General features: G+C 47.2%; 1 protein-coding gene across 5 annotated transcripts in view; it reads right to left on the bottom strand.

Moving 5' to 3' along the window:
• Positions 1-17065: 17065 nt before the first annotated feature.
• Positions 17066-21854, bottom strand: part of FAM107A (family with sequence similarity 107 member A) — a 63593-nt gene continuing 58804 nt past the window's right edge. For all 5 annotated transcript variants that reach the window (XM_045289834.1, XM_030885557.2, XM_045289835.1 and 2 more), the window contains 2 exons: positions 18922-19078; positions 17066-18444 (listed from right to left, as the gene is read on the bottom strand). In XM_045289834.1, the coding sequence (XP_045145769.1) occupies positions 18337-18444; positions 18922-19078 (265 nt within the window). In that variant the 3' untranslated portion in view covers positions 17066-18336. The remainder of the gene's footprint in view (positions 18445-18921; positions 19079-21854) is intronic.

The raw sequence follows: 21854 nt of genomic DNA, 5'->3' as shown, positions 1-21854 counted from the left end.
TTGGTCCAGTTGTGAGGATTTGGGTCTTCCTTACAGTGAGTTGTAATCCATACTGAAGGCTACAATTCTTTATCTTCATCAGCAAGTCCTTCAATTCCTCCTCGAGCAAGGCTGTGTCATCTGCACACCACAGATTGTTCATAAGCCTTCCTCCAATCCCAGCGTCACACTTTTCTTTAGCTAAGCCATCTTCTCTGGTGATTTGCTCAGCTTACAGATTGAACAAGGTCAGTGAGAGGATACAACCCTGATGCACACCTTTCCTGAGTTTATTTATTTATTTATAAAAATCAATTTATTGGGGCCTCGTACAACTCCTTTCCTGATTTTAAACCATGCATTATTTCCTTGTTTGGTTCGCCCAACTGCCTCTTGATCCATATACACGTTCTGAATGGAGTATTCTGGAGTTCAGTTTATTATTAACATTTGTCGGATGGTTGCGTCATCAACCTGGGACTGACCTTTGCAAAGTCAATGAAACACAAGTAAATATCTTTCTGGTATTCTGTTTTGAGCCAAGGTCCATCTGATACCAGCAATGACATCCCTGGTTCCACTTCCTCTTCTGAATTTGGCCCAAACTTTTGGTAGTTCCCTGTCCTTGTACTGCTACAGCTGTTACTGAGTGATGTTAAGCAAAAGTTTACCTGGGTACAATATCAACGGTACAGTTTGAGCATTCTGGGTCACCTTGCTTTGTGATGGGCATAGCTATGGAGCTTAGCTCTCTCCCTCAGAGATGCTGGTAAGATTGGTCTGCTGATCTCATTTGTTTGTTTGTTTGTTTGTTTGTTTGTTTGTGGACTGCTGATCTTGCAGTTAGCAATCTAACACTTATTTTACAAAAGAATAGCAACAACAACAAAGGTGGAGGCAATGCTAAAATAGAGCTGGAATTCGAACCGAGTCATCTGTTGACAAAGACTGGCCTTTAACTTACTTGTGCAAGAGTAACTTGTTGGGAGATGTACTAACTGTAGGCACGTGTCCTTGACTCCTTACCCTCATCTGTGTTTGCTCAGTAAGCTCTCCATCATACCCCTCCATCAGCCAACACCTCCCCACCCCCACCCCCCAGTTTGTGTATCCAGGTAGAGAAGGGGCTGTGATTCCTCTCCTGGCAGGCTCCTTGCTATTTCTGGTGCCTCCAAACTGGGGGTCCCACTATGACTTCTGCCAAGGACTTGCATTATTGTTGGCCTGGACAATTGTTAATTTCTCCTTTGCCACAGCTTCCACGGGTTTCCTGGCTTAACATTTGTCGGATGGTTGCGTCATCAACCTGGGACTGACTGCTCTAGAAGTTTTGGATGTGGTCAGCGTGATGAGTCAGGCAGTTTATGTAATTTTTCTTAATGTCAAAAAAAAAGAAAGATAAAAGAAGGCCCTGCCTGTGTATTATGAGTATGATTGCTCTGGTTTGTTTCATCAGACAACTGATTTCTTTAGCTTAAAAGACAAAAACAAACCAACAAAACCACTTTCTTACAAAAAATTCCACGCCTCCAGGTGGAAAGAACAAGGTAATGAACCCAGAGCTTGGGCCCATGGTTGCAACCGCTGTGTCCATCCATCTGTTGAGGGCCTTTGTTGCCATCACTGCCCCTCCCTCCACTTGACCGAGCATGATGTCTTTCTCCAGAGACTGAGCCCTGCTAACAAAATATCCAAAGTTTGAAAGCTGAAGTCTCACCTTATTTGCCTCAAAGGAGTATTCTGGCTGTACTTCTTCCAAACAGATTGGTTTGTCCTTGTAGCAGTGGTTACGTAATCTCCTGTCAACTTGAGAAGGGGTGGAGTCTCACCTGTCAACCAGGTCACAACTTGATACCCTCATTTGGAGGCATGAAGGAGATCAATAGCTCACTGGAATCCAGATACATTCTCTGCTTTGTCTTTCTGCTGACAAGGCACTAGCAGCCAAGCTGATGGAGCCAGAGCCCTGGAGCTGGAGGAGCCACGTGGAGACCCACACCAGTGCTGAGATGCTTCCACAGCCACTGGATCCACAAGACTTTCCACCCACTGACCTGTGATCTTCCTGCATTCGGCATCACTGTATGTGTTTTGTGAGTCTGAAGAGGAAATTATAGATCTATTGGATATATGGACTAATATCAGACTTATGGACTTGATCTGGACTGGGATGGCATGTTTTCTTAATATACAATTACTCTTTGATATAAGGCTCTCTCTTATACACATTTAAGTGTCTATGAATTTGTTTCTCTACCCAGATTAGCACAAGCAGTCCGTGGTGCTATCATGATTCTGCTCCAGCACCACAATTCAAATGCAGTGTTCCTTCTTAGGTCTTCCTTACGCAATGTCCAATTTTGACATGCATGTGACAAGACCATGGCTTGGGTCAGGCTCACCTTAGTCCTCAAAGTAACGCCTTTGTGTTTCAATACTCTAAAGAGGTCTTGTGCAACAGATGTACCTAATGCAATGTGTTTTTAGATCTCTTGATGGCTGCTTCAATGAACATTGATTGTGGAGCCAAGCAATTTTCACACCTTGGAAATTTCAACCTTTTCTCCATTTATCATGAGTTATCATGAGGTTAACTATTGGTCCAGTTGTGAGGATTTGGGTCTTCTTTACATTGAGTTGTAATCCATTGAAGGCTGCAATCCTTGATCTTCATCAGCAAGTGCTTCAAGTCCCCCTCACTTTCGGTAATTGAGATTATGTCATCTGCATAGTACAGGTTGTTAATAAGCCTTCCTCCAGTCCTCTCTCTCAAAACCAAACTCACGGCCATTGAGTAGAGCCTGACTCATGTGGGATCCAGCCCCACACATGGATGGCAGTTGTGTAAATTACATTGAATTGGCATTCATGCCATTTATCTACTTTTTGAAAACACTGTTGGCTCTTATCTTTTTTTTTTTTTAAGCAGTAGCTCCTGTGTTCGGCAGGACGGTGTAGGCTGTGCTCCTGTAATAAACCACCCCTCAAATCTCAGTGGCTAACACAAAAGTGCATTTCTCCCTCATGATCTCCGGGTAGTCCCTTGAGGTGCCACGCTGCTTTGACTTTGTGGATTCTCCATTTTAACTCCCTGCAAGGCTTCTCATCGCCTCAGTCCAGATGAGACTCACATTACACACATTACACCTCTGCTCCCAGTTCACTGGCCAGAAGCAATCTCAGGAGCCTGGCACTTTGAAGTGGAGTCTCCCACCTGCCCCGGGGGTGGGGGTGGGTGGGTGGGGTAGGAGGGGAGGAGAGCCATTTAGTGGGAAGAAGAAGGAATGCCTGCCGTTCACAATGCTTGCCTGACCCCTTCTTCCTGTGTCGGGACATTGTTAGTAGATTAAAACAGAAGGACGTTTTTCTCCTTTTGAAAAGTGTTCTCCACCCACTGTGTTGCCCTAGATTGACTAGGGAAACAAACCCGGAGACACTCATATATGTATAAGAAAGAGCTTTTATATCAAGATGTAATTGTGTATCAGGAAAGTACCCCCTCCCAAGTCCAACTCAAGTCCACAAGTCCAATTCTCGTCCATAGGGCCTTCTTCAGTCTCACGCAACCACAGGCAGTGATGCAGATGCAGGAATGTCAGGCCAGTGGGTGCAGCGTCGTCGTGTGGATCCCGTGGAAGTGATAGCATGGCCGGGCTCTGGCAGCAATCTGCCGTCAGGAAGGTGAAGGCAGAGAGAGAGGGAGGGGTTCCCAGAGCCTTCCTTAGGAGAAGGCCACACACTTCAGGAGGCACCATCAGGCTGTGACCTGACTGACAGTCTAACTTCCACCCATACATTTTTTTTAAAAGATCATTTTATTAGAGGCTCTTGTAGAATCTTATTATAATCCATACATCAATTGTATCAAGCATATTTGTACAGATTTTGCCATCATAATTTTCTAATCATTTACTTTCTATTTGAGCCTTTGGTATCACATACTCTTTCTCCCCTCCCACCCTTGTGACCCCTTGCTAAATGATAAACTATTATTTTCATGTCTTACACCAGCGATTTTCAACCTGTGGGTCGAGGCCCCTTTGGGGGTCAAATGACCCTTTCACAGAGGATGCCTGATTCTATAACAATAGCAAAATTACAGTTATGAAGTAACAATGAAAATAATGTTATGGTTGGGGGGTCACGAAACCATGAGGAACTGTATTAAAGGGTCGCAGCATCAGGAAGGTTGAGAACCGCTGTCTTACACCAACCGCATGGTTGGCCCCAGTGTGTGTGTGGGGGTGGGCGTGGAGTGGTGGTGGTGTCAGACCAGGCTCACTGCCTGCCGTGTGTCCTCAGTATTGTCCTCTGTCGCAGTGTGCTCCAGCAAGGGGACATCATGTCTCCAGCTGTTATTGGCCCTACAGCCCTCTCTGTGCCTTAGCATCTCCGTGCAGGGACATTGTCCTCAGGGCTTGATGTGCCAGCATGGGGTCTAGTCCCTCACTCCCTCTTTTTCCTTCTTGATTTGCTTCCGTATGCACATGTCAGGCTGGCCCCTCTTCTCACCTGTGGGTTTTATTTTGTCTTCGGTATCACATACTTCTAGGGAGGGGGTCAGTTGGGTTCTGATTGGGGCTGGCCCTGTAGCCCTCTCTGTTCATGAGTTGCTCCATGTGATTATGTCGCCCTCAGGGTTTGATGCACCGTCTGTGTGCACACTCCCGTTACTGTGGAGACATAAACAATACCCTCTCCTGGTGGATTAGTGCCCTGTTCCTCCAGTGCCATTGTCTCCCTCTTTCTTTTTCTCCTCCTTTTCTCCCTCCCCCACCCCCACCCCCACCCCTTTCTTTGTGTTGGAACGACATGTACATCCTTGGGTTTGGTCTAAGTATTTGCCCATGTCTTCCATGTTGTTGAACTCATTAGTAGACAGATTTTCATAGTAATTTGGGCTTGTACCAGTTGGAGTGCATTGTGAGTTCCCTGGTCTCATCCCTCATCCTGGCTCTTGACGTTTGCTCCTCCCTCTCCTTGGTTAGGTTTGCCAGCAGTCCATCGATTCCTTCAAAGAACCAGCTTTCTGCTGCATTGATTTATTTCATTGTTCTCTTGTCTTCCACTTGTTTAACTCTGCCTTGATTTTTGTGACTTCTTTTCTTTTGCTGCTGAAGGGGTTGTTCTGTTGACTCTGATCTAGTGATATCATCTAGTGATATGTGTTTTGTGATATCAGTCATAATTCTGCCTTTTTGCATTAATTGCTATCAAACTTTCTCTGATAACTGCTTTTGCTGTGTCCCATAGGTTTGGGTATGTTGTAGTCTCATTTGCATTAGTTTCTAGAAACTTCCTAATTTACTCTCTAATCAGGGCCAGTAGCCCTTCTGTCGCAGGAGATCATTATTCATCCACCAGTTGTTTGTCCTTGTGCTTCTGGTCCTCCTTTTGTTGATCTACAGCTTTATGGTGTCATGGTTCTAGAGTAAGGTGACCAGACGTCCCGCTTTTGTCGGGACAGTCCCAATTTTTGGAAAGAATGCATGACAAGCTAGGGAACGGTCTATTTGGTCCATATAGACAAAATTCTTAATCAAGAACCCCACCCCCCACCCCCCGGTCAATGGTGTCCCGCTTTGCCAATGTTAAAATCTGGTCACCTTATCCTAGAGGGATGTCTGAGTTATTTCTGTGTGTTTTAATTCACTCAGGCGTGACTTGTGTTGCAGCCTTTTGTGCTGGGTGTTTTCATGTCCCCCGTCTTATCAGTGCGCAGTGTTTATGTGGGGGGCTTCATTCTTGCCTTCTTTTCCCAAAGGCAATGTTACTTTGGTAGTTGTTTTTGGCTTCGTTGATTTCTGGATGGAGTTGCGCTGTATGGTGGGCTCCTGCTTGTGCTTGGTGGATGTTGGTCTTCTGACCACAGTGAGTTGGCAAGGATCTTCTGCAGGGTTGGGTGTCTTGTGGCACATTTTTTGAGTTTTTCCTTGTCCAGGAAGACACTTACCTCACCATCTATCTTAATAGATCGCTTGGCAGGGTAGAGAATTCCTGGGTTGATGTGTTTTTCTTTCAGCTTTCGGAAGATGTTACTCCACTCTCTCCTCTTTAAAGTGTCTGCTGATAGGTCTGAGCATACTCTCATGGTATGTGACAGCCTTTTTTACCTCTTGCTGCCCTTAAAATTTTCTCTTTTTCCTTGAAGTTGGGTAATAATCCCCAGTGTGGCTCGGAGTAAATGTTAACTGTGTATTTAAGTTTATCATACCTTGAGAGATTAAAATGAGTAATTTCTTAAGAATTACAGGCCTACAATATAAAACAACAAATTTTTTTCCAAAACAATGTACAGTTTTGGGTGCAAAATTACTGACATAATTAGACCGCCAGGGAGGTTAAGTATTATGTGCCTTTGTGAGTTCTTCCTGGGGTTTAGTCTAAATGGTGTCCTCTCTGATTCCTGTATGAAGGTCTGATTCTCATCCGTTAAGGTGGGGAAGTTTGCTTCCAGGAATTCCCTCACTAATTCAACTGTTGGCTTCTTTGTTGTGTCTTGTTCTGGAAGACCAATTATTTGAATATTATACCTCTTCATAGCATCTGACATTGTTCTCAGGATTTTTTCTGCCTCATAGATTGACAGTCTTTGCCATTTGTTGGAGTCTGCCTGATTGTCCTTGAGATCGCTGGAACTATTCTCCGCCTCTTCTAGTCTGTTGGAGAGGTCCATTATCTTGTATTTTGCTTCTGTTACCTCATCCATTAGTTCTTGTATTTCCTTTTGCCACATAGACTGCATCCCCTCTATTGTGGACGCATCTCCTCTTATCATTATGTCCTTATTCTGCATTGCTTCCCTCATCTCCTGTATTACCCCAAGCAAAATTCTGAAGATTTCTTTTTGTGGCAGATCAACATCTGTTTCTTCTATGAATGTCATTAGGTTTAGGACTTCTTCCGCTATTTTGTTATGTTTTTCTTGTTGAAGGTGTTGAGGTATATTTCTGTCTGCAAGTCGTTTTGAAAAAACTGGGCGCCATGTTCCTGGAAGACTGAGGGGCCTTGAGCCCTTTCTGTGTGACTGGTAAGAGTGGTTTTGAGGACTACCTGTGGCCTATTTTGGTGGTTGGTCAGGTTCCTGTGTATGCAAGGTACCTAGGTAACAGGTGGCAGTGGAGTGCCTCGGAGGGTGTGCTGAGGCTGATGACTAAGCATGCCACTGGACTAGGTGGGGGTGTGGGGGGGTGCTGTGTGGGCAACAGATGGTCTGGACTTTCTGACCACAATTTTCAGTCTTTTATTTTATTATTTTAAACATTTTATTAGGGGCTCATACAACTCATCACAAATGCAAACACACATCGTGTAAAGCGCATTTGTACTTCATTCTCAAAACATTTTCTCTCCACTTAAACCCCCGACATTAGGTCCTCATTTTTCCCCTTCCCTCCCCGCTCCCCTCTCCCTCATGAGCCCTTGATAGTTTATAAATTGTTATTTTGTCATATCTTGCCCTGTCCTACGTCTCCCCCCACCCACTCGTTGTCTGTCTCCCAGGGAGGAGGTCACATAAAGACTCTCTGTAGAGGCAAAACTGGTAGAACCAGCTTTTTGCTTGGGCTGTGAATTTCAGCCCCTGGCTTTTCCTGTTTTGTTATGTTAAAAAAAGAACTAGGCTGTGCCCTGAGGATTAGAGATATGTTTGTCTTGTTATGTTAATATTATGCTTATAGATTACGACCTGGTTTGTGGTGGCTTTCATTCAATGTTACTCAAAGGAACACAGTCTGGAATTGTAAGTGTCTAAATTTTTTTAAATTGGTTTTTCTTTTTATAATAGGCTTGTGGGCTACCCTGGTATCTGTGGTCTGCTGTGCTTTCCCTCAAGGAAAGGGGACCAGATTAGCTGAGTGGGTTTGGGGCTGACTGGATCTGCATTCTCGCAGAGCTGGGGAGTGATGGCCAATGCAATCACTCCATCCCTGGCTGTGGAGGGAGGAAGCAATGGATAGTGGATAGTAGAGAAGAGAACTCCAGTGTGAGGTCTTGTGGCTACTTTTTGGAGGCTCTCTGCAAGCCTGGGATTATGGCCACCTTTAGACAACAGCCTGGGGATTACTGCATGCCTCAAGACTTGTATCTTGGGTGTTGGAAGCAGTGGCAGATGCTGTCCTACTGGACCTGGTGAGGGATTTGAAGAGCTCTTGGGCAGATGTGGTGAACTCAGAGCATTTCAGCACTTTCTTGAATCACTCTGTCGGGAAAAAAATTTGCTGGGGGAGGTTTGAACCAGACCCTAATACACTGAATCTATTTTTAGCACCGCCTCCCAATATTGACCTCCTTGCCTCTTAATTTTCTGATCTAACCACAGGAGCACAGGGTGGGTGATTCTACCTTGACACCATCTTGACTCTTCCACTCTTCCCATGTAAAATGGGGATACTGACAGTCCTGGGATGAAATGAGATACTTCCCATAAAGTATCCATCTCACAGTCTGGTACTGACACTGATAGATGCAGAAAGTGAGGCCCCGCAGGTTGAAGGGTCTACTTAGGCTGTGACAAATCATAGTGGGCAGAGATGGAGCTTGGGACCCAGGTTGGGTCTATAGCATGAGGCAGTACCACCTCGTGTCTCAGAGCACCAGAATTGAGCAACTCAACTGAGATATTGGCAGCACAGAACCACAAGGGGAGTGCTCTGCCTTTTTGGTAAAAGTGCTGTATTGAACGCTGGACATCGTGCCATGAAACCATGCTTGTGCAGGTCTGAGCTCTGCTTCTCCTTGGCATCTCCTGCTAAGCTACTTCTCTGCCCTGGCCAGCAGGCACCATAGACAGCTATGGGAGGCCAGGCTCTTGCTATATGAGGGGGCACCCCCCCAAAAAAGCCCCCTCAGATTTGCCCCCCCAAGCTCTGTATTTAATTTTTTTTTTTAATAAAACAATCTTATTACCTTCAAAATACTCTCCATTATATTTAATACAGTTGTCAAATATGTGATTCAATTCTTAGATGCCTTTTACAAACTCATTTGTTTGGAGGGCTGACAGCACCTCCCTCATTCTTTTCTTCACCTCTTCCAAGTCATCAAATTGTTGTCCTTTCATGTCCCTCTTCATTCTTGGAAACAAAAAGAAGTCACATGGAGTGATGTCAGGTGCACGGGGCAGGAGAGAAATGCTTTTTCACACACACACCCCCAACCTGGTGCACTAAGATGGTTGGTAAGCAGGTACATTGTCGTGGTGGCAAAACCAGTCCCCCAGTCTGCCACAAATCCCGTGTTTTTTGGTCACACACTGTTACTCAATCTTTTCAGAACCCCTAAATAGAAAGCTTGATTAACAGTCTGACTTGGTGGAATGAATTCCAAATGTACTACAAGTCAATATTTTCATCCGTTCTGGGAGTTGATGGACATCCAGAATGACATTTGTCATCAATTGACATCTTACCTTTTTTAAACGAGAAAACCACTCATATATTTGAGTTTTTCCCATAGCACTGTCCTTGTAAGCTGTCTTCAGCATCACAGCTTCTGCGGCATTTTTCCTGAGTAGGAAACAAAATTTCACAGCCATGTGCTGTTCTCTTAAATTGGTCATCACAAAAAAACAAGGTTTGGATTAAACTGTTTTTATGAAAAAATTCACTGTGACCAGAGAGAACCTTCCCAGGTGACGCCACTAGGTGCACTAACTCAGAGTGAGTTGCTCATTACTCACCTAGTGGGAAAAATTTGTACTATGAAAGCTCTGTCCAGTGTAATTCTGTTTTCTTAAAAAATTCCCTCGTTTGTCAGACCAAGTCCAAATCACTTTACAATAATAATAATAATAATAATAATAATAATAATAATACATGCATACATACATACATACTGACACCCATTTTACAGGTTGGGAAACTAAGGCAGAATTCTCTTCAAATTATAACTATGAGGTGGTAGTAGCAGGATTTGAAGCCAGATTTTCAATTTTTTTAAAAAAATTGTGTTCCATCTAAATGGAAGCTGACATGGAGACAGATAAACCTTGTGCAGCTGTGGGACAGCTTGGGGATTGGAGACAGGGCTCAGGAGACTAGACACCCTTTGTCTCACCCTTAGTCCCATGAAACACAGCTTGGCAGTTGAGGAATCATCCCAGTTGGCTTTCCAAGATTTCTGTTTCCAGATACTCAAACCCAAATCACTGCCGTCAAGTTGATGTCGACTTACAGCCACTCTAGGATGGGGTAGCATGGCCCCTGTAGGCTTCAAAACTGTTAACGATTGATTTATGGAATTTGAAAGCCTCATCTTTCACCCTCAGAGCAGCTAGAGGTTTCAAACTGCTGACCTTGTGGTTAGTAACCCAACTCGTAATCCCTATGCCAACAAGGCTCCTGTTTTTAGTTAAGGGTTGGCTTTTCCTTTGTGCCTCAGCTTCTGGGAGGTTCTAAACTTCCTTAGTAAATTTGATTGTGATGATTCTCTAGCTCTGGGCTCTGGAATAATTCTCTTTCCCCTTTTCCTAATCACTATTTGTGTTCCATGGGGTTTTAGAAAATAAAAATTCACTGTATTTAAGTTTGTTGTTGAAAACAAACACACCAACTCAACAGTCTTTCCATGTACAGTTCAGTGACATCAATCACATCCTGCAAGTGGGGCAGCCATCCCTGCCCTCCTCTTCCAAGCTGTTCCTTCTCTAGTAACAGAACTGCACTGGCCCCGAAGCTACTATTCTGTTGCTGTTGTCAGCTTCATCCCATAAGGGCATTTTTTTTGTTTAATTTCTTTTTTTTTTAAATCATTTTATTAGGGACTCATACAACTCTTATCACAATCCATACACACATCAATTGTGTAAAGCGCATTTGTACATCGTTTCTCAAAACATTTGCTCTCCACTTAAACCCCTGGCATTAGGTCCTCATTTTTCCCCTCCCTCCCCGATCCCCTCTCCCTCATGAGCCCTTGATAGTTTACAAATTGTTGTTTTATCATATCTTGCCCTGTCCGACGTCTCCCTTCACCCACTTTTCTGTTGTCTGTCCCCCAGGGAGGAGGTCACCTATAGTTCCTTGTAATCGGTTCCCTCTTTCCTACCCACTCTCCCTCTACCCTCCCTGTTTCGTCACTCACACCACTGGTCCTGTAGGGCTCATCCGCTCTGGATTCCCTGTATTTTCAGTTTCTATCTGTACCAGTGTACATCCTCTGGTCTAGCCAGACTTGCAAGGTAGAATTCGAGTCATGGTAGTGGGAGCGGGGAGGAAACATTTAGGAACTAGGACATTGGTTTTAAAGAGAGCAAGCTCCATTGTTTGCGGTTTTCCCCCTTTTATTTATTTATTTAGTTCCCCCCCTCCATTGTTTTCTTCTTTTGAAAATCAGATTAGATGATTTATTCTATTCATTTTTTAACTATGAATTTGGGCCCATAGGTTTTGGCTTTTTTTTTTTTTTTAAGGGAACCTTTCTTAACTGGACAGACACTCCACAGACATGTCACCTGAATGATGACAGGCCATTAGCATGAGGTGACAGTGGTCTGTCCACGGGTTTGCTGAGATACCTAGCTTCGAAAAGGACATGGGAGATCAAAGAAGACTGTCCCATAAACATGGCAGGCAGTAGATCAATCAGTATAACTTAGTTACCAGTGGCACTCCTGGGGAAGGACCAGGGTACCATGTGCTTTATATAAGACAGAGGAGATTACACTGTTCATCCAGGGGCCTCCCTGCGGGCATGATTCATGACCATGGGACTCCTAGTATCGTGATCTTCATCAAGGACATAACACAGGTAAGTCTCTGAGGGAGACTGGCCTTCCCTGGGCTGGTCAGGGGGTGGAAGTAATCCACTTTCCAATGCACTGTCTGAGGGCAAGACTATTCTCATTCCTGGTCTATAACCAGAGGGAATTCAACAAAGATTTAATCCATGTGGGGACCATGCAAATGGATTTGGGGATTTCACTGTCATCCATAGCCTTCCACGAACTGGCTACTCAGAATTTAAGGTGTAATACAATTTCCTTCCTCTGATCCTGGATTTTCTTATTAACCATCCTTGGATCACACAGGCTGGTGTGCTCCTTCCATGTGGACTTAGCTGACTTGGATGGCTACTTGCTTTAAGTTAAGTCTTTATCACTCCACTTGATATTCTTTCTGATAGCTGGCACCATCTGATTTCTTCATGCTTTGGTCTAGTACCCATGTCATAGTCAGATGATTTTATGTCAACTAGAAATTCCTGGCTAGGGGTGGAGTCAAACCTGCCAATTAGGTCACAGTTTGATACCATGTCATCAGGGGTGTGGCCTTCTCATAAAGAGGAACCTGGACCCTCCTCTCCCTACCAACACTCCCCCCATTCTCTGCTACTGACCCCAAGAGCTGCCGGAGCCTTACTATGTTTCTACCAACCTTGGATCCACACTACTCGCACCGACCGGCCTGCGATGGCCTGCATCCTGCATCATTGCACGTGGCTACATGTGTCTGAAGAGGGACTGATGGACTTAGGAACTTGTGTTGGACTGGGCTGGGGTGCTCTTTTGGTTTGAAGCTCTTTCTTATGCATATGTGAGTGTTACTACATTTGTTTCTCTCCTCAGGCTGGCCTAACACAACGTGTATCTCCAGTGATGGCTTCATGACGGCGAGTATCAAGCAGGGTCCCATCATAAGAATGACTTGTTCTTAGATCAGGGCTTATGATTAAGAGTGAGCTCAACATCCATTCATATATCTAAGGTTTATATATATTCCTGGTTAACTTTAGAGGCAGCATTATCAGCGGCTTGAGCAGTAATATAAACTATAAGGGGCATTTGGTAATTCTACTAATAGCATTAATCTAGCCAATGGCATGGAATTTAAGATCCTAGTGGGAAAAGGGAACCACACATATGTGGGGATGTCAGGTGCTGCAGGTTTTGGGTGGTTGAACTTTCAGGAGTAGATAAGCAGGCCTTTGTTCTGAGGTATTGCCGGATGAACTAGAGCACTCAACCTTTCCATTGGCTGTTCCACCCAGGGTGTCCCTTCCCACTACCCAGCTCATTGCCCTGGAGTCCAGTCTGACTCATACCGACCATGTAGACCAGTGGTTCTCAACCTGAGGGTCGCGACTCCTTTGGGGGGTCGAACTACCCTTTCACAGGGGTCGCCTGATTCATAACAGTAGCAAAATGACAGTGATGAAAATAGCAACGAAAATAATGTTATGGTTGGGGGGTCACCACCACATGAGGAACTGTATGAAAGGGTCATGGCATTAGGAAAGTTGGGAACCACTGTTGTAGAATGTAGACCTTCCCTGTGGGATGGCCGAAGCACTCATCTTTCTGGAAGCAGGTGGCCACATCTGTTTCCTTTGGAGCACCTGGTGGATTCACACAGTTGATCTTTCACCGAGGGGGCGTGTTCTCTCAGCACGGCAAGGATGTGCAGGGTGAGCTGAGCCCCAGGATGGCTCTGAGGTTGACCCAATCAACTAGGTAAGCACAGGCATGTGTAATGCGTAGCAGTAATCTGTCGTGAACACTCACATTTTGCCCACCGTATCAAAAAGTCTGCATTTAGGTCTGTCTGGCATGGGTCTGTCTCAACCCCACACCACCATTCTATGGAATCCAAGCCTCTTTTCAAGTTGAAAATCCCTGGCAAAGATAAGTACCCAGGAAGCAAGATAAGCACAAGCTTCCTTGTGCTTACTTACTAGTCTGTAGTGAGACATTTCCTGTGCCTATGTTCACCTACCTCATTGACAACCTGCTGGGGTTTGCCAGGAGAGGCTCAGGGTAGCCTTGTGTAGACACATGAACATTTCAGATCAAGCACCAAGACGTGTGAGCACATCGTGGGGGTCCTAGCCCCAAGCCTCACTGTGCAAGGAGGCCCCAGTCACCTAACTGTTGCCAAGCAATGAACGCGAAGGGTTCCCCAGTGGGCAAACGGCCTTTTCAGAGAAGTAAACTAGTACATTGACTAGAGGGGAAACTTTGGGAAAAAAGCCCAGCTCCCTGCCCAGGGCGGGTGGGCATCTGTCTAGCATGAGGTCCTTGTGAGGCCTCGGAGGAGTGGGCGCCAAGGGGCGACGGCACCCTGGTGAGTGTGAGGTGTATCAGTGGATCTTTGGCAGTGAAAAATCAACTCGTTCCAACCCGTCGTAGGTCAGGTGTTGTCAAGGGAGAGATCTGACTTTGATGGCCCATTCGGATCTGATCCCAGAGATGGGTAGCATTGGGGACAGCGATGTGACATCCAGGGCAGTGCTACCTCGGGGTGTGGACTGTCCTCATCCCAGGACTCACGGATGTCTCCTGAGGCCTAACTCTGTTTTCATTGATGGCAACCAAACCCCCCGACTGCAGAAGGGCAAAGTAGACGGCCAGGTCCCCGCGGAAGGGCATGAGCGTGCAGGGGCCTCCTGAGCCCTTTCCCTGAGCAAAGTCTGCTCAGCAGCAAGAGCACACTCTACGCAGACAGACAGCTCTGGATGGTGGACATGAATCTCCTCTCTTTGTGGGCTTTGCTTTGTGACATCTGGCAAACGTCTTAACTTCTCTGAGCTTCGCCACCTTCATCAGCATGATGCAGAGATGCCGCTGGATTGGCATGGTGAGTGACATTATTGGTATTCCACAAGTACAGCGACATCGTCACCAGTGACATCGGTTTCTGAACACGCACTGTGAGCAGGAGCCTGAGCTGCGGCTGGAGCGAGCGCTGAGCAGAATGAGAGCGGCATCTGCCCTCCCAGTTCAGAGTCAGCATCATCTGGAGCAGTGGGAGGTGGGGGGCTGGGGAGGCTGCCTCGAACCTGCATGGGGTCCTTAGAGCCCCCTGGAGCCCACACCGCAGCACCAGAGAGGAGAGGCCCTGGACCTCCTCGAGGCTGCCCTCCCTCCCTAGCTTTGTATTCAGCACAGGGTCTGCCAGCAAAGAAAGTGCTCTCCAAACCCAAACCAGGAGGTTTGGCCAGGTGGGTGTGAAAGTGTGGGCTCAGCCAGACCACGTAGGGCCGGGTCTGAGCTGAGCAAAGACTTTTCAGAGGGGTGGGGAGGACCATGCTGCTCCACTGTGGGTCCTGCAGGCACAAATGCATTCATTGTTGAGCACCACCAGGCCAGAGGAGGCCTTCTGACAGGCTCCCCTGGGTCTAGGCCAAGTTGCCGAGACAGGTGGGTACCTCCTTAATTGCTATGGGAATGGGAGGGGGCTGGCGGCACTGCCGTGGAAGAAGGGGGAGCAAGGTTTCTCATTCAGTCAGTCAACAAACAGGTATCAAACACCAGCTGCAAAATGACCAAGACCTAGCCCAGTGCCAGGATACCTGGTGGCATAGTGGTTATGCATGGGCTGCTAACCTCAAAGTCAGCAGTTCAAAACCCCAGCTGCTCCATGGGAGAAAGATGAGGCTTTCTCCCCTCATAGGATGTACAGTCTCAGAAATGATAGGGGACAGTTGTACTCTGTCCTTTTAGGGTGGCTGAGTGAGAATCGACTCACGGCAGGAGTTTGGGCATTTTGGAGCACAATGCCTGATGCGGTTGTCGATGCTTAATAAATATTTGTTGAGCATATTTTACTTTATATCTCTTTTATCTCTGCCCTCATGTGGCTTCAATTCAAGCTGAGCGAGAGATGGGAAGCGTATCAGTATTTGCCTGTTGCTTTTGTGAGCTGCTGTGAGACCGCCCTCAGCTTGGAACAACTCCAGGCCCCACTCCTGGGATCCAGAGGATTTTCATTGGCTGAGCTCTGGAAGCAGAGAGCCAGGCTTTCCCTCCTGATGCCGCACTGGAGCTCAGCTTTGAGCTGAGGCATCCTCTACTCGGTTCCTCTTGTTCCAATCTTGCAATTTTGTTAGCACGCATGATGAACGAACAAACTATGACGGTTCCCTTTAGAAGTGAAGGTGAACCCATCTCCACCTGCAAGGCAGGTCTCAGATAACCATACCTGCCGCTGGAATTCAAACTCCACCCTCCAAGCAAAGAAAGATCTGAGAACCAGGTTCACAGCCTCAGCTGAGTGCAAAGCTTTGTGGAATGCTGAATTAGTGATGTCCAAATACAATTCGGCACCACTGCTGGGGGTCCTGACCCGGCAGGTGGGGAAGAAGAAAGTGGGCTTTGGGCACAACCCTCAGCTCATTCTGATGGGCAGGCAGGGCTGGCAGCCTATGCCGGGAATGCGTTTAGTTGCAAGTAACAGAGACCTGACCAACAATGACTTAAACAAAGAAGGGTTTATTCTTGTTTACAAGAACGTGGAGGGTAATTGCTGGCACTGGTTTGGCAGCTCCTGGGAGCCTCTAGGCCTTTTTCTCCTGGTTGCTGTGGCTGCTGTGGACCCAAGCCTCATCTCAAGGCAGGAAGGAGGGATGGGCAGAAAGGTGTTGGCTATCCAGGTCCATTTGATCAGAAAAGCATCAGCTTTCCCAGAAGCCTGTACAGACTTCCTCTTACATTTCATTGGCCCCATGTGGTCCCATGGTCCTCCTTGGTGCAAAGACTGCTGGGAAGTAATCTGCATTTCCAGGCTTTATGGAAGGTGGCTAGAGGGGAGCAGTTGGGATTGACTGGGAGTGAACCAAGGTTGTCTACCACTGTTTCCCTGAATGACCCAGAGCCTAAGGTCCTTTCTACTCCAGGGGTTCATCAGTGCCTCGTTTGGGACCCCCAGTGAGATTCCACGAACTGTCTGGAGGGTCCTGACCCATCCTGGACTCTCCCCGCCAACCCCCCTCCCAGCCCCCCACCCTGCGGCTGACTTCCTTAGGCCAGTGGTGCGCTTTATTTAGGGTCTTGCACCTCTAGCCTCACCTCACCTGGGTCGCATTTAAAATAGTTATACCACATTCTCACCAAGACATCACATGCAGGAGACCTTTGGAGCTCCTCCCCCCACCCTCATTATGCTGGCACCACCCATAGTCAGAGGATGACTCCCTCCATCACCCTCAGCTGGGAATCAGGTCAGGGTGCCCCGTTTCCTCCCTCCTGCTCCCTGCTGGTTTCCAGGAGTGAGGCAGCAGCCCAGGGCTCGATCAGGTCGTTCCAGTTGAAAGGCTGTTCCAGCACAGCCCCTCCGTCTTAGGGACCGCGTTACAAAGCCAGGAGCAGGGATTTGTTCTTCAGGGGAAAAGAAACAGGCCCGGTTTATTCTCCAAGGCTTTAAAAATGGAATAGGCGCAAAAGGTTAAGATATACAGTTTCCCAAACGTACTCAACCAGCCGCCCCCTTTCAGACATAAAACAACTCTCAGGCCTCTCCTTGCAACTCCAAACGTTTGTGCCACAGCCCACCATCCAGTGCAAAGTGTAGGCATCTGCTTTTGCAGCCCCCATGGTGGTTCCAGCGCCCTCATCCCCAGGGGCAGAATAGCTCACCTTGGCAAACACTGACTATTTCACAAGAGAGGGAATTTTGAGGGAGAAGACTAGGCGAATTCACTGGAGCTGGCCTAGGAGCTAGGAACCAAGGGGAGGGTTGGGTCTTATTTTTTGGCCAGAGTTGCATCCTAACTGTGGCTACTCCAGTAGGAAATACAGGTTGGCAATCATGCACACACGTGTGGGGAAAGCACAATCACAGGACAGCCCTCCCCCACCCCACCTAACTTGTGGGGCAAAGTCTACTCAAGCCTGGAGTCCCTGGGGCTACAAAGGCAGGGTGGAGGCTAGGTGTGTGAATCCCAGGGCAGAGGCCATTGGGTTTTGTGGGGACAGAGTTGGCTTCAGGGGTGCTATTTCTAACAGTTATCCCTGGGGGCTCCTGGGGCTCCTCTACCAGCCAGCAGCCACCCTGCCACCTGGGAGCTGCTTAGACAAGCAGGCGCAGGTCCTCCCGCCCCCACCAGAGCAACTGAGTCAGAAGCTGCAGGATCCTCAGGCGGTTTGCACAGTGCAGTCTGAGACGCACTGGCCCAGACTTGTGGAACGTGCAGGCCTGACCAGGTGGGGACAGGAGGCAACGGAGCTGATAGCAAGAGCAACCCTAGCCAGCCGTCTGTGTGAGTGCTCGTGGCCTCCACCCCCCGCGGCCCACTTCCAGGCCCCCCCTCCCTGTGTGGATCTCAAGCACAGGGAGATGCCCCACACCTGGCTGCGGGGGAACCCTCCATGACCTCAGGGGAGCAGAGCCAGCCTCCATCCGGAAGGCCCGGGCAGGAGGGCTACTTGGCCAGAAAGCAAACTGCAGGGCTCAGAAGTCCTTTCAGGGGAGAGGCCCTTGGCCAACGTCTGCCTGGCAGGCACTTCCTGTAGGGGCAAGAGGGGTGGGTGCTGAGAGGGTAGAGTCAAGGAGGGCCGGGCTGTGTGGGGTGACGCACTTCTACGGGCGGAAGCAGGAACATCACGGGGTGCCCAGGCTGGGCTGGGGGACCCTGCAGCCGGCTCTACAGCACCCTCTCCTCGCTGGCCAGCGTGGCGATCCTCCGCAGGTTCTCCCGCACTTTCATGAACTCGGGGGCGTGGTCCTCTTCCTTTTCCGGGGGCTTTTCCAGCTGAAGGAGAGAGAAACAAGGGTGAGGGTGGGCGGGACTAGGGGGGCTTCCTATTCTCAAGAGCCACAGGGTTTGGGGAAAAGGTTCTAGGAGACAGAGCCAAGGACTGCCTTTGCTCCCAGCTGGGTAGCTGGCGGGCAGTGGGGTGACCAAGTTCTTCCTGTAGAGATGGGGTCAAATCGCTCACCTCACCTAGGCCTGGCGTTGCTGGAAAAGGAATCCGTGGGGTTCTCAGGAAGGATGGAATCGGAATCAGTGTACACTCCACTGGGCCAGAGGGATTCAGGGACTCCGGGATTCAGAGAGGAGAGGCCCTTGCCCAAAGCCACCAAGCAAAGGGGGCGGGAGAGGGGAGATTCAGGACAGCAGTGGACTCCTGGTTCAGAGCTCTTTTGGTTCAACCTCTTCCCTCTCTGCAGCAGGAGACAGCCAATTGGAGGCAGCTGGGGGCTGGGGGGGGGCAGGCTCTGCACCCACCTGGTTGAGCCTCTGCTGTCGTCTGAGCAGCTCCTGCTCGAAGGGGCACTGCAGCCGCTTGGCCTCCAGCTCCTCCTTCTTCTTCTTGATCAGCTGGTTCCGACGGCGGTGCTCCAGGACGCGCTGCAGCTCCGGCTTGCTGTCCACGCCGAGGCCCCTGGGATGGGGGCAGCCGTCAGGAGAGCCCTGCACTTCTCCCTCCACCCCCTAACCTCAGGGCTGCATGTAGTGGCACCAGCCCACACCAGAATCTCCCACTGCTCTGCCGCTGACAGCAGGGCAAAGAGGCTTTGAGGGTCTAAGACAACCATCCAAGTCACAGCTACTGAAGGTGCCAAAGGAGGCCTTTACACCCTGGCCGGACTGCCTGCAGAGACCACGTTTTAGCTTATTTCTGCCCTGATGGTGTAATGGTTAAGACTTGGGTTGCTAAATGCAAGGTCAGCAGTTCGAAACCACCAGCTGCTCCTTGGGAGAAAGACAGGGCTTTCCACTCCTGTAGAGTTTGTCTCGGAGACTCACAGGGGCAGTCTGACCCTCTTCTGCAGGGCTGCAGTGAGTTTGGACCTTACAGGCAGAGGTGGAATTGCTCGGTTGGGCTCTTTAAAAGATGCTGGCTGCATCGTTCCACCTGCTCCTACAGAGTACTTCTTCTGCCCCAGGGCACAAGAGCAATCCTTTGCCCTCACTGCTGGCAGCCTTCTTTAGTCTCTCTGAGGATCTGGTAGGCAAGGGATCAGATCTGATTTCATTTGTGATTCTTGGATGTCAGCCTCAAGGCTCAGCTTCTGACATAGTATTCACCAGCCATGTGAGTTTTTTCCTTTGTGAACAAACTCTGCTTATCTTCCCTTTCCCATAGTTTCCTTATGGATTGGTGAGGGAGCTGCGGATAGTAATTTCTATCTGTTTTTGACACTGCGAGTAGTTTTCCTGGCCTGTCTTTTGTTTTTGTTTTGATGGTGGTGATACTTTTGGATGAAAAAGAAGTGACCCTAAAGTGTAGCCAGAGAGAATGCTCAAGATACAAGGGAGTAGCCCCCAACCCCAATGCTCATTTGTTTTTTATGTGAGGGAGGTAGTGCATTTGGAGTTTGTGCTACCAGGTCAGACGGTTAATCAAGCTTTCTATTTAGAGGTTTTGAAAAGATTGTGTAACAGTGTGCGACAAAAAAGCCCGATTTGTGGCAGATGGGGGACTGGTTTTGCCACCATGACAATGCACCTGCTCACGCAGCCATTTTTCGGTGAGCCAGTTTTTGGCAAAAAGCAGCATGCCTTTCTTGCCCCACCTGACCTCATTCCCTGCGACTTCTTTTTGTTCCAGAATGCAGAGGGACAGGAAAGGATAGCTATTTGACGACTTAGGAGAGATGAAGAAACAAACGAGGGAGGGACTGTCGGCCATCCACACAGATGAGTTTGAAAAATGTTTCCAAAAATGGAATCACAGATTTGACAAGTGTATTAAGTGTCATGTAGAGTCCTTTGAAGGTGATAAAGTTGTTTGGTAAAATAAAAATTTAAATACATAGCTTTGAAAAAAAAAGTTTTTTTGGGGGGTACCCCCTCGTATAATGCTAAGTGGAAAGGAAAATCAAAGACAGAAACCTTGCACAAAGTCATATCTGCTGGGAAGGGTGATGTGGCTGGGGCTTCGCCGGCGTCACTATGCCTGCCATTTTCAATTTTCAGTCTGTTGACTGTAATTTTGCTGCTTATATGTACCTGTGCTTATATTCGATCCTTGGCTCCCAGCGTCCTGGATAGAAATAAAACTGGACTATTGGCTATATTTTGGAAGTGTGCCAGAATTGGAGAGCGGAAGAGTCCTTATGTTGCAGCATGTTATATTGTGATGGCATTCAGCATCCTGTTCACACAGTAGCTTGGAACAGTGCCAGAAATTAATCACCATCAGATTTCAATATGAAAAAGGACTTACCTACAGAAAATAATGGGAAGAATGGTTAACCTTTTTTATCTCTGAACATTGAGGGAGCTATATTTCCAGCGGCTGCTCTCCATTTCTATGGTATTGGACCAATGTTCTCTATAAATACGATGTAACCATTTTGTACTCAGAGTTTAATATGTCTCTAACAATCCATCTCAGTGTTGACACTACAATATTACATTCTGCAATGTCATTCTGTTCTGTTCAATACCAATTTTTGTGAGATATCTATCTCTAAGGCAACTAGTAAACAAAATTGGTCAGTTGTACTAAATTCTTTTCACTGTGATCTAGAAATGATGTCTTTATAGAGTCTTGAGACCTTTTGGACTAGCTTTTTTACTGAGAGGAAAACTTGTTCCACAAGTGTTGGCCATGATTGCATTCATGGTTAATCATGCTTGCTGCTCTGCTGCTGACCCCATTGTGGATGCACGTGAGCCAGAGTACCTCTACTCTCAGCAAACTCTAGTTTACTACTGTTTCTGACTCTTTCAAAGACTATGCATTTCTTGAGGGACATAAACAAGATGTGACTTCAGAGTTTTAGGATAGTGTTCTTGTTTCAAAGAAGTTTAGGTTAACTGGTATAGTAGCCACTGAAATTTCTGGTTTAGTACAGATAAACAAAGGTCTGAAGTATAAATTTGACCAGCTCACTATCTCCAAAAAAGACCCTTTTTTAGAATAAAATAGAAGAATTATAGAATAATGATCCCATATGTGTTTTTCATTCTTTTTTGTTTGACCTTTCAAAAATGAAAGAATTTTAATTGCCCCAAAATACAATCCGTATTTTTGTTTTCTGTTTTAAATACAGCACTTTAAATCTAGCTTACATTTTCGGTCCTTTTGAACTGGAATCTCATGGTTATTTACTTCTGTATATAGTAGATGCTGAGAAGAAAATGTTCAAATATACTTATCCATACGACTTGAAAAAAAAATCCTATCTGCTGGGGAGGGAGGGTCACGC

The sequence above is a fragment of the Echinops telfairi genome, unplaced genomic scaffold (assembly GCF_000313985.2).
Source record: "Echinops telfairi isolate 266 unplaced genomic scaffold, ASM31398v2 ScPeMD7_31;HRSCAF=116, whole genome shotgun sequence".
Lineage (NCBI taxonomy): Eukaryota > Metazoa > Chordata > Mammalia > Afrosoricida > Tenrecidae > Echinops > Echinops telfairi.
Note: the sequence above shows the minus strand (reverse complement) of the source record. Positions and strands in the feature narration are given on the sequence as shown.